At 43.7% G+C, this 17,280-nt stretch overlaps 2 protein-coding genes across 3 annotated transcripts; one reads left to right on the top strand and one right to left on the bottom strand.

Annotated features, from left to right (window-relative positions):
* The first annotated feature begins 688 nt into the window (after nt 1-688).
* On the top strand, nt 689-4,494 carry dnajc25 (DnaJ (Hsp40) homolog, subfamily C, member 25). The gene is made up of 5 exons (XM_079364546.1): nt 689-1,109; nt 1,926-2,078; nt 2,147-2,517; nt 3,609-3,708; nt 3,805-4,494. The coding sequence occupies exons 1-5, from the start codon at nt 762-764 to the stop codon at nt 3,925-3,927; spliced, it is 1,095 nt and encodes a 364-aa protein (XP_079220672.1). The 5' UTR covers nt 689-761; the 3' UTR covers nt 3,928-4,494.
* A 3,452-nt stretch (nt 4,495-7,946) lies between these two features.
* spina (spindlin a) lies at nt 7,947-15,861 on the bottom strand. Of its 2 annotated transcripts, none has more exons than XM_079364550.1 (8): nt 15,639-15,861; nt 10,761-10,842; nt 9,999-10,094; nt 9,530-9,578; nt 9,244-9,379; nt 9,042-9,159; nt 8,692-8,925; nt 7,947-8,552 (listed from the first exon to the last, which is right to left on the bottom strand). In XM_079364550.1, the coding sequence occupies exons 3-8, from the start codon at nt 10,036-10,038 to the stop codon at nt 8,353-8,355; spliced, it is 777 nt and encodes a 258-aa protein (XP_079220676.1). In that variant the 5' UTR covers nt 10,039-10,094; nt 10,761-10,842; nt 15,639-15,861; the 3' UTR covers nt 7,947-8,352. The 2 variants fall into 2 exon arrangements, with proteins under 2 accessions (XP_079220676.1, XP_079220675.1); XM_079364549.1 differs by having other exon boundaries at nt 15,695-15,861.
* Nucleotides 15,862-17,280: the final 1,419 nt, after the last annotated feature.

Below are 17,280 nucleotides of genomic sequence, written 5' to 3'. Positions count from 1 at the left end.
TTATTTTGAATTATTCATACATGACATCCAGCTGGAATATGTGCTGCTGTTTCTTGAGAAAGTCTTATATATTTTTAATGGAAGTATACTGTCATGCATTTGTCTGTGAATTTGCCAGTTGTGAAGAATTTCTGGCAAAACCTTTCATCATTAAATGTTTAAAATACTTACGTTATCTTTCTTTTTGTTTTGTTTTGGGAAAGTATCACCAAATAAGAGTGGATATGAAATGAAAGGTGATTAATCTCATGATACAAGTAAATTAATAATTTATTTAATATTTTAAATAATGTTTTTATTCAACTTGACTCAGGATCCTTGAATTTCTATCTATCTATCTATCTATCTATCATCTATCTATCTATCTATCTATCTATCTATCTATCTATCTATCTATCTATCTATCTATCTATCTAGTTCATTATTGTGTTTATATATATATATATATATATATATATATATATATATATATATATATATAATTTTAGATTTTGTTGAAAAATATAAATTATTATGAGTTTGAATGTTTTGAATGAGCGTTATGCCCCCCCCCCCCCAAAAAAATAAAAAAATAAAATAAAATAAAATAAATAAATGGAAAATAATAATAATAATAAAGTTTTAGAGAAAAAATAAAAATAAATAGACGAGCTTTGATGTATCGTCATCATTCGGTCCCGGCGCGAAGTTATGATGTCAGCAGCGCGCGACGCGGCAGCCTGGTCTCTGTTGGCAGAAGCAGCGGAGGCAGGCGGACAGAGATGGCGCCGCTCACGGAGGAGTGCAGCGGCAGCGGCGGAGGCTGTGCTCGGTGTCCGCGGCCGGTGAAGTCCTGGCTGCCGCTCGCAGTGCTCCTGTTCTCGGCCTGCTCCCTGCGAACGGTCTCCGCGCTGGTCGAGGGCCTGTACTGCGGCACCGAGATCTGTTACGACGTGCTCGGCGTCAACCGGGAGGCCGCCAAGACGGACATCGCCCGGGCGTACCGGCAGCTGGCCCGCCGGTACCACCCGGACCGGTTCAGGGTGGGAGAACCGGGCATGGAGGGAGAGACCCAGGAGTCCGCTGAAAAGAGGTTCCTGCTCATAGTGACCGCGTACGAGACTCTGAAGGTCGGTCAGAGAGTCTGTGAAGTGTTCAGATACTTTGTCAACTTTTCCCCCCATGACGTGTAAATATGTCTAATACACGTGTCCACCTCTCCATCTTCAAACGCTCCCACACTGCTCCTCACATCTATAGATACATGTGTCTCATTGTTATCCAGTGTAAATGCATCGTCCATGGTTGTCTTTATTTACGATCTTTGGCATGTTTAAAATGTCCTTTTTGTGTTTTTTTGTGTTTGCACTCTAAATGTTCTCTAGTGCTGAATCATATTGGAGAAGTTGACACTGGATGAGTTTTCTTTGAGTCCAGGCTAAAGCTGGACAATCAATCGAAAATTAATCGAAACCGACATTCAGAACTGTTAAAAAAAAAAAAAAAAAAAAAAAAAAGTTTCCCATGTTGATTAGTTTATGTCCAGGGCAGAGTCCATCATTTGGAAGCATGTTGATCTTTGACAGCGAATAAAACAAAACGTGTTTTTCGAGAAATCCAAGTTGTTTTATTTTCTGCTGTTTTGGAGAATTTAATTTCTACTTTAAAACTAAAACGTGTCGTTTTCATTTTAAAGCGATGCTTTAGATTCCACTTCCACAAGTTCAATAAAACTAATTAGATTAATCGTGATGTGGATTTGAGCAGCCCTCGTCGGGGTGAAATAATAAATGTTCATTATTGTGATAAGGATATGAAACATGCAGCATCATTGTGCAATCGGCTGTCAGTCACAGTTTCTATTTCCCCATCAGGCTTCAGTGATTAGATGAGCTGATAGCGATTTAGAAGGATCGTCTGACGTTGTAATGTCTCCGTGTCTGCAGGATGAGGACACTCGGCGGGACTACGACTACATGCTGGACCATCCTGAGGAGTACTACCAGCACTACTACACCTACTACAGCCGACGGCTCACGCCCAAAGTGGACGTCAGGGTCGTCATCCTCGTCACCATCTGTGCCATCTCCATCTTTCAGGTAGGTCTGCAGCTTCCCGTCGCTCCACGTCTCCGCATCGTACTGAAGCGCACGCGTCTCTCCTGCAGTTCTACAGCTGGCACAGCAGCTACAACGAGGCCATCAACTACCTGGTGACCGTCCCCAAGTACAGAATCCAGGCCACCGAGATCGCCAAGCAGCAGGGCCTCCTGAACCGCACGAAGGAGAAGGGCAAGAACCGGCGCTCCAAGGAGGAGATCCGAGAGCAGGAGGAGGAGGTGATCCGAGAAATCATCAAAACAAAGATTGACATTAAAGGAGGCTACCAGAAGCCCAACCTGTCCGACATCCTGCTCTGTCAGATCGTCCTCTCGCCGTACTACCTCACCACCTACGTGGCGTGGTACGCGGCGTGGATTTACCGCTTCACCATCTGCAGGGAGGAGTACGGAGACGAGGAGAAGCTTTACATCATCAGGTCAGATCTTACAGAACTCAGACGCACTGCTCAGACGAGTTTCTGATTATTTAAAACGATCCGTGAAGTTCGTCGTTGGTCCGTCGTGCCGATTTGAAACAGTCGGCGGTGAACTATCTTGGCCGTCTGTGTTCCGTGATCGTGCTGCGTACGCCCTCCTGATTTAACGCTATCCGCCTGCTGTGTGAGAAATGACGAGACCGTTTGATGTTTTGATGCGTGTCATTTGTCGGAGCCGTGAACGTGGGTCAGTTCTTCTGTTTGCTGCTTTATTCAGCGTTTAACGTCTTGCTGGTCGTGGGCGTGTTCACCGGATGGACCGTACTCACCGGGTCACCTGGAGTGAGCCTGGCAGACTTTTCAAAGTTGGAAACTATCCATTGGAATTAATGGGAATAAACTGTAAATTTAGAAATGTGAAAGTTGGCCCTTAAAAGGGAACTTAAATACAGTTGGATAAAATGTAATAATCTTGATTTAAAACAACCAGATTTCATTTAAGTCTTGATAGAGACTTAGACTTAGACTAAACTTTATTGATCCTTTGGGATGACTCCCTCAGGAAATTTAGGTATTTAGATATAACAGGATGATGTATTTGAAAAATGGCGTTGAATTGTTTTTTTTAATAGTATTATTTTGCATGAATGTCTGCTCAGGACAAAACGTGTTTGATATTTATGCTTGGATATGATGCAGTTCAATACGATTTCTAATTCCCATAAATTCCCGTTGTAAGTTTCACAAAACTAACTATAACTCTCCATTGCACGGATATCACACACTGATTTTAGGATCTGGTGGGAGCTGGTACCAGTTGTTTCTGATTGTAGAAATAAAAGCTGAACGTTTCAACAACACTTACACTGCTGACTGTGTTTGAGTCTGCACAAATATTGGAAATAAATTGAGAATAAATTAAAAAAAAAAAATCATGCAAAAAAAAAAAGTAAATGATGCAGAAGAATTGACCAAAATAGAGTTTTATGATCGCCACACACGGAGCCTTTACGTAAACTATAGTTTATGAATTTGTGCAGTTAAAGTCTGAGGAGTTCTGCTCTCACAGCTGTCTCTGTTTGACCCCTCAGGAGGCACATGAAGATGTCTCAGTCTCAGTTTGACAGTCTGGATGAACACAACAAACAAACCTTCATGGAGAAAAAACTCTGGATCAAAGAAAACTACGAGGTCAGTCTGAAATCCTCTGTCAGGAGAGGAGCGTGGAGGAGGAGGAGTCCTGCTGAAAGAAACAGCCATCTGTAACCGTGACGATTTGTCTTCCAGGTTTACAAGAAGCAGCAGGAGGAGGAGATGAAGGTCAAGATGGCGACTGACCCGAGGATGAAGAGGTACCGTCGCTGGATGAGGAACGAGGGGCCGGGGCGCCTGACGTTCGCCGACGACTGACGGCCGCGACACCTGCGTGCGACAAACACGGCTGCCTCAGTGCCGACAAAACACGGACACGCGTCGCGCTGTGTGGAGGAACGCCATTACAGACAGTTAATCACGCCTGTTTACACAGCGAGAGATATTTTCATAGCAATCAGGACTCGTAACAAAGGAGTCCAAGTGGAATAAAACTGTGAGCATGGGCTGCTTATTTTTGAGCTGTTTTTTTTACATCATGCTGCTTTTTTTCAAACCAGTTTTATTTGAAATGAAGTCTCCTGAACAATGCTTTTTTTTTTTTTTGGTTCTCTTCTCATAACATCAGATGGATGAATGACATTTTTGTGCAAGGCGCCATGCAGGCCGAATGCTCCCAGTTTGTCTGGCAGTGACCAACAGCACTGTCCTTTGGAAAGGCGTCAGACCGCCAGCTGCTCGCTCTGTATGCTGCTTCAGACCGTCAGCCCAAAGGCTGTGAGCATTTGTGGCTTCTTTGGTGAATAAATCAGGGCCAGACACATTTTGTTTGTTTTTCTTCAGAACCGTGCTGACTGATTAAAGGCTAATCCTGTTATTTATAAACCTTGGCTCTGGTTTTACATATTTAAGGCTCTGAATGAGCCTCATCATGCAGAGAAAACTGTAGTGTGATGCTGCACCAGCCGACAGTGGTCCGTCTGTAGGGCTGCAACGTGTCTTTTAAAGTTATCTCTATAAACCCCTCTATTTCAGCCCTGCTCAGAACAGGCTGTTTCTGTGTCTGTAGCTTTAAATATGTAAATGAGCGGTCTGGCCACGCCCCCTCTCTGGAAGGGCTCGGGTGCACTCTGCTTTCTCGCTCCATGTCCTATTGTTTACGGTGAGAAGGCAGACTCAGAGGGCAGAACAAACACCTAGCTGTGGGAGTGTCACCCACATGGGGGGGGGGCTACTGCCCTTTGTGATGTCATGAAGGGAAAATCTCCAAATGGCCTGTTTAAGCACAGATTTTCTGAAAAGTGGAGCGGGCAAATAGATTCTCAACAGCTGCAGCTGATTTCAATCCATTAAGATTAAGAAAACAGTGAATCTTCACAAAACTTAAAGTCAAAAAAGTCAAAAAAAACAAACACGTGATTTGAGGTTTTCCTTTAACAATAAAAAGTATTAACATACATTTCAAAACATACAAAAACGAACAATACAAGGCAGAAGGATGATAGAAGGCCAATGTCATTCTCACTTTAACATCAATAATCTGATATAACAGTGAAACGTTCTGGCTGAATCGGACATAAAAACCGTTTCTGATTCAAGTCGGTTGTAAATACGAGTTCACGGCTTGAACTCGTGCTGCTGGGACGAACACAATCACACCTCGCTTCATGAAGAAACAAAACAGATACACAAGTGCAGAAACAACAGACGTCCGGGCAATCTGTCTTTTTTTTCTTTTTTAGTGCGGTTGGTTATAATAAGAGCTGTAATCCGCCCGGCGACTTATTACATCACAGGAAGTACTCAGACTGAAGGTTTTACACTCTTTCCTTAAAGGTGTGACGGGCGGCTCTTCAGTCTTGTTTTATAAGTGTTTGGATTAAAAATAAAATGATACACATCAAAAAAATCCCTGGTAACCATGGTAACATGAAGCGCTCAAATACAGGACAAATCCATTTTAACAATTTATACAGCTGACGTGGGATTTATAAACTATCTCAACCTTTATTAGTTGCACAAACTTGATTGTTTATACTTTTGTTCATACAAATAAAATCATTAGAATCATTTTAGAATTATTTATGCAGATATTTGAATTGCAGACATTTTTAACTCTGCACACTGCTCGTCCTTGACACCCATTGAGCGTGTCTGTGCTGTCGCCTCCTCGTCGTGAGGCGACAGCACCTCAGCGATATCCGTGTTGAGGATTTGTGGATCAGAAATAGTAGTAAAAGTAGATGTGAAGTAACTCTAATTCAGCACCTAAATAACATGAAGAAACTGGTTTGCTGGTTTAGACTTCAAAAATAAAATGTGAGGAACGTATGTGGTGAGAAAGATGCAGATGAGAAGAGAGCAGATGAGACGATCAGGAGAAATGTTTCTTACAAGTAACATGCCATGTTTACACCTGACTGTTCTTTGGGGATGTAAATAAAAATCTGTGATTGTGCGTCCTTTTAGAGGTTGATATGAAACGAGCGGACATAAGTGCAGAACACGTTTGTGCAAAACCTTCAGTCTGGAGTAAATCAGAATAAAAAAGTACATTTGTTAAAAAGTGACCTTCTCTGGATGTTCATCTCTTCATAGTACAACACATCAGTTTCTTTCAAACTAACAGACCTGATTCACCTTTTTCAAATTTAAACTGGGAGACCTTTAAAGGTGGAGTCAGCAGCTCCAGTCTGATGTTCTGGTTTCTGTGCGGGGAGCTGGTTTGTCTCCTCCAGCCAATCACAGCCCCAGTACGATTCACCGACTGGACACTACTCAAACTGGGAATGTGATGGACAGGCGGTAAGGAGGAGGAAACACACTGTCATAAAGCTCGTTTTAAAACCAGGGTGAACCTTCTGTTGGTTTCACCTGCAGACTCCGGCGGTTAGCTTGTGCTAGCGTGCTGTAGCTAGCAGCGTAGGTACGAGCAGTAAACGTCAACAACACGGCGTCCTGCAGTGAGGCTGAGCTTGTCGGGGCGATGAGTCCAGGAGGAGAGGTCCAGCTTCAATGACGGGTTTTACAAGCTGCAGTGATGAAAGCCGCTGACTCCACCTTAAAGTTTGAATTTCATCAACTAAGACAGAAAGTCACTGGTGTAAAACTACGCTGCATCCCGACACGTCATTCGTCTTCTTGTTCATTCTGGTGACTTTAACATAAACTGTCCGATGAAACTTCGGGGATTTAAAGTGCATTTACCGATGTTTTCCACACATTAAAATCAACATCACGCGCCAGTAAGAATCCATCACGGTGTTTTTAAAGAGGAAACACAAGAAGAGTCCGTCTGTGAGAAGTGTTTTTAACACCAAAACAAACGCCGAGGAACAAAAGTAGAGCTGTGTGTCTGAGTTTCCGTTTCACCTCTCCGTCCTCTCCGTCGAGGACGCAGAAGAGACGAATCCAAAGGCTTCAGTGAAATCACGAGAGAGAAAGCGGTCGATCGTCTTGAACAACAAACAGCTACACGACACAGAGGGTTTTTGGCAATCATGAAAAAAAAGGCTTCTTCTTCTTTTTTCTTAGAGCACAGTTTGTAGCTGCGGATGTCTCCAGGTGAGGGTTGTTTGAGTATTCAGTGTAGCGTACACCTGTACGACGCATGAAGCACGCAGTGTCTGACGTTCCTTCTAGTGTTTCAAATTAACTTCACTCTTGTTAAAGTATTTGTGTTATTTCACCCGCCATCATTTCCGAGGCTTCAGAAAGTCTCTGGTCCGACTTTTAGGGCAGGCATAAAAAAAAACGTTTAAAAAAAGAGCGAATGACGCTTCATTGTGTATAAATCTTCTCGTTGGACACGTTGAGAACAAACTTTAATACTAACTTTGAAGTATAAGTGCCAAGCTTAATACCTACATGAGAGATATGTTAATTCTCATAAATGCAAAAGAAAACTATAATGAAGATTATTTTTTTTTACACTTATTACGGAAGCCCTAAGCGGACACACTTCAATAAATGAGAAATAAGTCAAGATCTTGATATCTTGAATAAACAACATTATTTTAATTAATTAATTATACTTTTGTAAATTTAAGTATTCTGAAAAACGAATTCTTTGAATTGTTTGAAATACTCAAAGTTAAGGATTGTATTTTAATAATTTGAAAGTAAATTAAAAATTAGGCAAAGCGTTTTGGAAGTCCTGATTCAGAGAGGCATCGTTTGCTTTAGAAACTCTTTTCATGGCAGCTGAGGGCGTGACGTCGATCCGACCTGACGACAGATTACAAAACTATCAAAACACTCCAATGTGTTGTTGAGGGTCCTGATTGAGGAGGCCGCAAAGCAAACACAATCTGCATCCATCCATCCATCCATCCATATCCGTTTTTTTTTTTAATTCTTTCATTTCTTCTTCTCATGTTCGGCACAAATTCAAAAAAAAGCTCCAGACTTCAAAAAGGTTGAAGATTTGAGTTTCTCAAAATGTTTGGACACCTTTTACGATCCTGCTCGTTTCACTCAAGGTTCTCTCCGAGATTTTGGATATTTTACTTAAAACTTCGACCATTTGTTTCAGTTTCAAGGTCGAAGAAGGTCACAAAGTCTCAAATGTTTCCGGACAAAAGACGATGATGTTTAAGAAGGATGAATCCTTTCTTCTTCTGTTGAGCTTTTTTTTTTTTGAGTGTTTTTTTTTCTTCTCGTCTTTGATGATGTGAGGAACAAGCGTTTGTTTTAAAATACTTCCGATGTTTTAGAAATGCGTCGCGTCACGGGAGGTCGGTCTTACGATGTCTTGACCAGGTCGTAGACGTAGATGAGGAAGTCGTCGTCGAACTTGATGAAGTAGACGGAGGGTTTGGCCTCCACTTGGTGGATGACCATCCCCGTTCGCTTCCCGCCGTCCTCTTTGGCGTACTCGACCTGTTTGCCCACCAGGCTGTCCACCACCTCGCCGGGTTCCCTCTCTGCCGGGACGCCGTCGTCTACAGAGGGACAAAGAAAGACGATCACAAATGTTTCCTCCATCTCACCTGGATCCTCATTTAGGACAAACCCAACTAAACATCACGTCTCGCAGCTCGTCATAGGGTTAAAAATAAATGGCGAGATGACTTGACTCACTGGAGTCGGGCATGATGCGGAGGTCTCCCTCTTTGTAGTCGTCCAGCAGCTGGTACATGTAGAGCACCGGGTCTTTCTCGTAGGTGATGTAGAACCAGGTGGTCATTATGGGAGCTCGAGCTAGCACCATCCCCCTCCACTCCTCCTTGGGACCCTCCTCCGTCTCAAACATGTGCTCCACCGCTTTCCCGATCATCGTGTCCGCCAGGTTCACGTCTGTGAGACGAGATTTAGCTGCAGGAGAAAGAAGAAGAAAAAAAAAATAGGTCAGATTCTTTCACCTGAAAGTCAGCACTAATAAAACCAGGGTGCAGTCTGTTCCTGCAGCTCCACGGCGTCTGACTGCATACCGAGTCTGTCGGGGAGCACCTCCAGTCCCTGAACCCTCTCGTCTTTATGGAGCTCCAGACCATAAACACAGTCAAAACCATCGTACTTTATGAGATAGAGAGACGGGTTCACCGGTACCTGGTGGATAAATAAACAACATCATCATCTCTGCATGCTCCAAACATCCTGTAAAGCCAGGAAACAGCGGACCCCCTGACTCACCTGGTCCAGCACGGCTCCTTTCCAGATCACGTGTCCTGCGCCCTCCTTCCACACGTGTTGGATCCTGCAGCCCACGATGTTGCGTCGAGGCTGCGACAGAACCTTCGTGGTCGGACCCAGACTGCTCTTATGTTTCCTTCAAGGAAATACAAAAGACAACACGGCCACAACATCTCCTTTAAGATGTTCTTTATTGTTTCAGTGGTGCAGGAGCTCTACATCTCAGACTGGTGTTACTCTCTCGTCTGATGACTTCAGTGAATGAGCTGAGAGCATCTTAACTCACTTGTGCGGGTTCTTCTTCTTCATCATATTTGCAGAAACACCTTCATGCCCTGAGGACAAAAAGACACGACAGCACGCTTCACTCCCACGTCAGACCACTAACAGCTACAAGCTAACGCTAACGCTAACCCTCAACAACCTTTAAACGTGCACACGTTTGTCTTTTGTCGCAGAGAATATGAGCAAAAGCCTGTTTAATTGTTTTTAGGCAGTATTCATCAACCACACTGACCGAGGACATCCCATCCTAAAAATGTAGCTAGAAGATATGATAGAGAGAGATGATTCATATCATTGTTGAGCTGGAAGAAAAATTCACTTTTTCTCTGGACTTTGCACCAATCTTGAAAAGAATGTGGTTGGTGTGTGTGTGTGTGTGTGTGTGTATATGTGTGTGTGTGTGTGTGTGTGTGTGTGTGTGTGTGTGTGTGTGTGTGTGTGTGTGTGAGAGTGTGTGTTAGTTGACTGACCTGCATCAGCTGTGTCTCTGGGTCCCGGAGTGTTCTTCATTCATCTGGAGGCGGAGAGGCAGCCCGGCTGCCCGGCCACTCTCACCTGTTCAGAGCCTTAACGACAGAGAAGACACGATCTCTGTGAGTGAACACAAACTGACCTCATCCGTTCACATCCTGCTGCTCTGGACGTGCGACCTTTACTGACATCTAGTGGGAGAAGGGCGGAATTACAACAACATCGTCAGGCCTCAGAGAGCTAATGGATCACCAACTTTCATCGAAATATTCAAATGTCGCGGGGGAGCCTGAAGCTCTCGTTCCTCTTTTTCATCTTACTTCCTGTTTGGATACAAACCTGATTTTTATTTTTTGATAAAATGTAGAAACGTGTGGTAGACCCAAGTTTACGACTTCAACTTAACAAAAGAGTAAAGAAACTTTTAACAGATCAAAAAGAGGCGTCGTTCTTCTACTTCAGTGAGACTACAGGGAGAGGCTGCGGTCAGTGCGGTGGCTCAACTACGGTGCGCCTAATGGGACAAAATAGCATGTGATCAATGCGATTTGGTAATGTGGTGATTAATGCATGCACCCCCGTACCGAGGCCGTAGTCCTCAGAGCGGGCAGTGAGTCATTACACACTCTCACTTCCTGAATACCAAATCTATCCAGCATCCAACCCCCCCCCCCCCCAAATAATAAATCAATGAATCAATGGCATGGCTCTCTTTGATCTCACTTCAAGAAAGATGTTCATGCAGGTTCAGATGTCTCTACCTAGTCTCCAGACTGGACGAGTGTCGGCGAGATGGTCAGAGGTCTCTCAGGTCGATCATCTGCAGAATCCACTCGACCAACCCTGTGGTAAGAAAACATCAAGAATCACCTGGATGATGGTTCATCTGAAAGCTCCATCCAAACCTAAAACAACAACTTCTGAGTCTCTTCCTGAAAGATACGCTGCATGCATGAACACTGTTATGAATGTGTCTTTCTTTCTGCCTTTTAACCATCCAGATTTACCTCATCAGTAAACGACCCTGTCAGTGTTTCTGCTTGTGGCCAGCAGGTGGCGACAGTGAACTGTCCCTGAACTCTGACTGCAGGCTGCATTATTCATCCTCAGCCTTCATGTTTTATTCATCAGAGCTGAAAGCCACTCCTCAGTTTATGACATCACCAGAAAGTATCAGTCACTCCACTGAAGCAGGTGAGGGTTCAAAGCCTGCTGCCCATGGGCACTTCAGACAAGCTTATTGACCACGTGTAAAGTTTAGACCGCTCTGACTGACAACCAGGACAGCAGCTGTGGCTCAGCGGTCGAGTTGGTCGTCTCTCATCGGACAGCCACATGTCCCATGTGCCCTTGGGCAAGGCACTGACCTGTCAGTGGTGTGTGAATTGATTTCCATTGCAGGAAACCTTAAAAGAAATTTAAATCGCACATTTTAAATCTCCAAATAGTCAATCTAGAAGCACAAAAACGTTCTCCCTGATCGCCTGTTTATAGCACGAGGAAGGTTTCATTCAGACGTAACGTTAGCTTGTGTCGTTAGCTCGTGTTTAGCTGCTTTAGATAGATAGATAGATAGATAGATAGATAGATAGATACTTTATTGATCCCGAGGGAAATTCAAGGCATCCAGTAGCAGTATACAGACAGGCAGGACACAAGACATTAGTTACAATACACACCCGCTGTCCCCCCTCCCCTCTGTATACAATAATCCCCCAAACAAGATTTAGCAGCCCCTATGTGACTAAGAGTAAACATAATTATATGTTAAACCTGTGCAGTTAGCATTAGCAATTAGACTTAAGACTTATAAAGCATAATGTACATAACCTGTGAGGAGAGAAAAACATGTGCTGGTTAAAAGAGACCTGTAGACAGTTAAGGAACCTTAGAAACAAAGTGCTGACCTTCTAGAAACTAGTTCCATGTGCATGTACAGAGGTGTTTGAGGCAGTGCCAGAGGTGTGAGTACAGTCGTTAAGCAGTCAATGCAGGAGTGCAAATTGGCTCACCAACTTAAAGGAGCAGTGATTTGCATTAAGTGTCCTAGACAATAACCTGAAACCAGGAGTGATTTGGGTGATTATCGTTAAGTACCCAACTATTGAGGGGCAGATTAGCATTAAGTGTTGGAGACAATAGAGTGAAACTTGACCTAATTAGGGTGATCATGTCAGCCATTACAGATGTAGCTAAACACAACAGTAGGATGAAACCAGACATGATTAGGGTGATTATCTTTAGAGTGACCAGTGCTCAGTAAAGTGACCATCAATATGCATTAAAGTGTCCAACTGGGGGCTGACTCTGAGGTCAGCAGTGCAGGTGAGGAGTGAGAAAAAAGTGAAAAAAGAGTCCAGGGATCACCGTGTGCTTCCTCCCTGCCGTGACAGTGAAGTGTTGTACAGTCTGATGGCCAGGGGGACAAAAGAGTTCTTGAGTCTGTCCGTGGAGCACGACTGTGACAGCAGTCTGTCACTGAACATGCTCCTCTGGCCGGTGAAGGTGCTGTGCAGAGGGTGGTGTGTGTTGTCCATGATGGAGAGCATTTTGTCCAGAGTCCTCTCTACCACTGTCACCAGTGAGTCCAGCTCTGTGCCCACCACAGAGCCGGCCCTCCTCACCAGTCTGTCCAGGCGTGCTGCGTCCCTCTTCTTGCAGCTTACTCCCCAGCACACCACTGCGTAGAAGAGGACGCTGGACACCACAGACTGGTAGAACATCTGCAGCAGCTTTTTGCAGATGTTGAAGGACCCCAGCCTTCTCAGGAAGTACAGACGGCTCTGTCCCTTCCTGCAGGTAGTGTCCATGTTAGGCGACCAGTTCAGCTTGTCATCCAGCTGCAGCCCCAGATACCCGTAGGTCCTGACCACCTCCACGTCGACCCCGCCGATGGAAACAGGTTCTAGATGTGGTTTGTTCCTTCGGAAGTCCACCACCATCTCCTTGGTCTTGGAGGTGTTTAGCTGCAGATGGTTGTCACTGCACCACGTCACAAAGTCCTCGATCAGGCTCCTGTACTCCTCCTCCTGTCCATCCCTGACACAAGCAACTATCGCAGTGTCGTCCGAGTATTTCTGCATGTGGCAGAGCTCAGAGTTATACTGGAAGTCAGAGGTGTACAGGGATACCGACTGCAGGAATGTTTGCAGATGAATAAATTCATGTTGCACCAAGTCCTGCCTCTACAACAGGCTGCTGAGCGGCTGCACTTTGTCATCGTCATGGATCTTCTTCTCTACTTTTTAAAAACAGCGTTTCTGCTCCGAGAGAGGGAAGTGCAGTTACACTCTGAAACCTTCAGAGGCCGCCAAAGCGCACCAAACTCAATCCCTGCCTAATGTTGCTTTCAATACAGTATGTAAACTCCTGAAACCCAACAAACATCACTAGAACACTCTTTAACACTCTTAATAATGTCGATGGAATAATCAACAATCAATCCAACTCACTCTCATGTATCTAAACATGTTTATCTAAAACCGACGCCGAGCTTTTGATCCCTTACAAGACTGAAACGTGAGTGTTTTACTGAGCAGACTCATCATTCTCAGATATCTTAAATAAAACAGGACTGAGCAGGTTTCATGTCGGGAACATGAGACTTCAATTATTGAGCAGCAGATCCTGTGAGTAAAGCCTGTGGTGTATTATTTATCTGCAGACTGGGTGTTGTGTAACACACGTCACCCTCTGAATGCTCACTGTACCAAAATAAAAGATTACCACCCGGATTGTGTAAGGGAGCGCCGAGAAAGTACAAATGTCAGCAGCACCAAACTAAATGAACGAGAGCGCACTCACAGCAGGCGATCTGTGATTGTGCACACACGCACTTTGATGTAAACTAAGAACGCGTCATGATCAGGTAAAGCCGTGCACGTGTTGTATTACTTGTACTTGAATTTCCCTCGGGATCAATAAAGTATCTATCTATCTATCTATCTATCTATTACGGCGTCATGTTAGTCCTGGAGCAGTGAGAGCACAGTCCAGCAGGGGGACGGGGAGGCGGGACTATCCCGCTACAGCATGATATGAGAAAACTTCATCGAACCCAACAAGCTGGAGTCAGGGTTTGGTTTGATCGCTTTGATTATTTTTTCATTTTTAAAACCGTTGACGTTACTTCACAATGAAAAAAAGACTTAAAAATAACGTTTATTTGAGGACAGAGTGGTTTTTCTCATTTCATTTTCACGTGGTTCAGGAAGTCAGAGATGCAGCTGGTGGTGATTTCCCCTCCGTTACCCCGGGCAACGCACTGATTAGTCATCTGTTGTCATGAAAGGGAGGGGGGGGAGTCCCAATGCTGCCAGACACGAGCGCTGTAACATTTTCATTTTGACACAACAGACTTCACCCCCCCCACCCCCACCCCCACACACACACACACACACTTAACCATTAAGAAATCTGTCCAACACGGCGTGATTCACTCTCTGCTGAAAACATCTGGATTACATAAAGTCTCAGCGCTGCCCAAACGGTGAAAACAGACTCCAGCTCCATGACGTGTTTTTTTAAACACCATCTAAAGTTCACTCAGTTCCCTTTTCTTCAGTGTTTCGTGATGAAAAACAAAACTGTGGTAAGTTCGAGGCCTCCAGTGGAAATATTTTATTTCCCAACACTCCTGAAAGAAAAGCAGTTTGACTTCAGTCGTCTTGAATTTCCTTTGCAAGAAATGGAAATGCATTTTTGTTTGGCATTAAAGGCTCTGCTGAAGGATGCAGCACGCCACCGCTCAGCGCAGAGCTGAACCTGCAAGACGGACACAAAGGCTGAAAAAAAATCTGATTTATCACCAAAAACAGCCCTTAAATAAAGAAAGCTTTTAAAAGAGCGTCAGGTCGCTGCCTCAGCTGCATCCATGACTCTCTGCCTGGAAAGACTGAACCATCGGATCGAAGCGGTTTCTCAGAAAAATCTTAATGTTGCAGATTACCGCCTTTAAAATCTGCTTCAACAGATTTGCTGCAGATTATTTATACACAAATAGACTTTTAAAAAAAAGCCTCTGCTTTAATGTGTAATCTTCAGCTCACTGAAGGGGAGATGAGCATCAGCAGCAGGTGGGCTTTCATTTCACCTGCAGGATCAGACTCCAGGTGACCCTTCCTCCGATTTGCTTGATAAAAGGGGGCGTGTCTCTCAGGAGGAGTCAAATCAGTATAAACATGCACACAAAAACACACACTGAGCCAGGATAAGAAACCACTGCAAAGGAACTTTTCAAAGGCTGAGCCCAACCAAAAAAAACAAGTATTTGTACAGCTCGCGCTCTTATTTACACATCTATAAGTCGTTAAAAAAAACAACAACCTCTGCACTGACACATGAGCATGCAGGTTCTGCAGGGCCAACTTCAGCCATGTTGCACGCCTTTTTTTATATTATTTACAGCCCCATGTTATGGTGCGTTCAGGGACCTCTATCAAGCGGTAAACGGTGGGGCTGTCTGACAGCATTTCTGCAGAGAAGACAGAAAGACAGCAACAGACTGGATTAGGTCTCTGGCTGTCCCGCCCCTCCCCAACCAGAGCAAGCTACGGCGGGAGACCGTCAACGTCAAAACGAGCGCTCAGTGTGTGTGTGTGTGTGTGTGTGTGTGTATGGGTTTTTTTTTGGCTGTTTACCTGCGGGCTGCCTCGCGAGCGAACAGACAGGTGCACGTTTGTTTTTTCTGTCTTACCGTGATAATATTTTACACACGGAGGTCGGAGGGGGGCTGCGGCGGGGGGTCTCGCCTCCTGCTGTCTGTCCACAGAACCCGTTTCGACTTCACAGGAACCAGCAGAGACTCCACGGCCATCTCACTGACGCGCGTGAAGCTAGAAACGCCCAGCTGATAAACAACCGGTGAAGCCTTTCAAAATAAAAGCGTGGGTGACTGAGACAAAAAAAAGGTAAGTGAGCAAGATTTTTAAAACGATCAAGTTAAACTTAAAGGTTCACTGTGTAGATATGGTATTAAAATGTAAATGTTTAAGAAGTTAAACAATTAGATGCTACATTTGCTGAACAAAATACTCAAACTTTTCTGTCATCTTGATTAATTTTAAATTAAACAAATAAAAAAAGGTAATTTCTTGAGATCTCGGGATGCTCCTTCAACAATTAACCCTGATAAACTCTAACTTTGTGTTGTGCCCCTCTTGACCAGGACATGTAAATAAGATTATTAACCTTGATGAGGTTTCTCCCTTAGATCAATGTTAAGTGATTTTTTTTAAAACAGCCGTAATTTACTTGATGTCACATGATAATTGAACTAAAGATATCACAAAAACCACCACAGTTGTCCTGCGATAACAAGTGCATTTCTGTGAATTCAAACGCAGAAACCAACATGATGGATTATCCCAAGATATCTCCATGAATAATGTTGATTTGCGAAAATACTAGAAATTAATTTGTAACTAGCTAACTGAGGCCCACTAATGTTGATGTTGCTGTTTTATGTGAAATCTGAAGGCCTTTATTAATGTCATATCTGTCTGAAACGTTTTTTTTATGCATTGTAAGTTTTCGCAGTGTGACTTGATCGAGGCTCTTATTTTTCACAGTAGCGCCACTTCCGGGTGTAATGCTGTGAACTTGATGGGGTTTTTTTTCACTCTGTCTCTCCGCCCCTCGCTCGATTTGCCAAATAGTGCAACCGCAAAGAGATACATGGACGGCCACTGCTGCATTACGCTGTTTTTCCCTGCGTAAAAGTGATCCGTCCTGCTGTTGAATGCGACAGAGGAGACATGAAGAGAGAAAAATACACAGACAGACTGATGATGTGACTGAGAAGAGAGAGAGAGAGAGAGAGAGAGAGAGAGTGTGTCATGGAAATAAAAAAAATGTACCACAAATCTTTTTCAGAGTTGTACTTAACAGACTTTTCTTTCCCAAGTTAATTTTTTTCAAAATACCAAATTTCCTTCACTTTCTGTAATTCTTCCAACAAAAACATTACAAAGAGTTTAATTTTTAGTAAAATTATTGCTAAAGAAACATGTAGCCTGAAGGTTTGAAGAAAGCCAACAGGGCAGACTGTCTTGAACCGGGTCGCTCCGGGCGCCAACTTGCAGGGTCAAAGGTTTTTCATGTGGAATTTTTTATTGGTTAAAGTAACACAACATTGTGGCCACATCTCAATAGTGTAAGATTAACTCATGTTGGCCCAATTTAGAGACATTAGTTTATGAATTTAAACAAGAGTTTGACATCAATTTAAAAAAAAAAAAAAGTTAGCATGCATGCTAATGTTAGCATTTGCGTCTGATATAA

This window comes from Symphodus melops (genome assembly GCF_947650265.1).
Source record: "Symphodus melops genome assembly, chromosome: 16".
Lineage (NCBI taxonomy): Eukaryota > Metazoa > Chordata > Actinopteri > Labriformes > Labridae > Symphodus > Symphodus melops.
This window is presented reverse-complemented; position numbering and strand designations above follow the sequence as displayed.

Excerpts from the sequence above, each read along its gene's own strand:
- spina (XM_079364550.1), bottom strand. The coding sequence starts at position 10,038 with ATGAAGAACACTCCGGGACCCAGAGACACAGCTGATGCAG. Across the intron at positions 9,380-9,529 it reads AAGAAGAAGAACCCGCACAA|GAAACATAAGAGCAGTCTGG; the intron begins GTGAGTTAAGAT and ends ATTTCCTTGAAG. Across the intron at positions 9,160-9,243 it reads AAGGAGCCGTGCTGGACCAG|GTACCGGTGAACCCGTCTCT; the intron begins GTGAGTCAGGGG and ends TTTATCCACCAG.
- dnajc25 (XM_079364546.1), top strand. The coding sequence starts at position 762 with ATGGCGCCGCTCACGGAGGAGTGCAGCGGCAGCGGCGGAGGCTGTGCT. Across the intron at positions 1,110-1,925 it reads CCGCGTACGAGACTCTGAAG|GATGAGGACACTCGGCGGGA; the intron begins GTCGGTCAGAGA and ends CCGTGTCTGCAG. Across the intron at positions 3,709-3,804 it reads GGATCAAAGAAAACTACGAG|GTTTACAAGAAGCAGCAGGA; the intron begins GTCAGTCTGAAA and ends TTTGTCTTCCAG.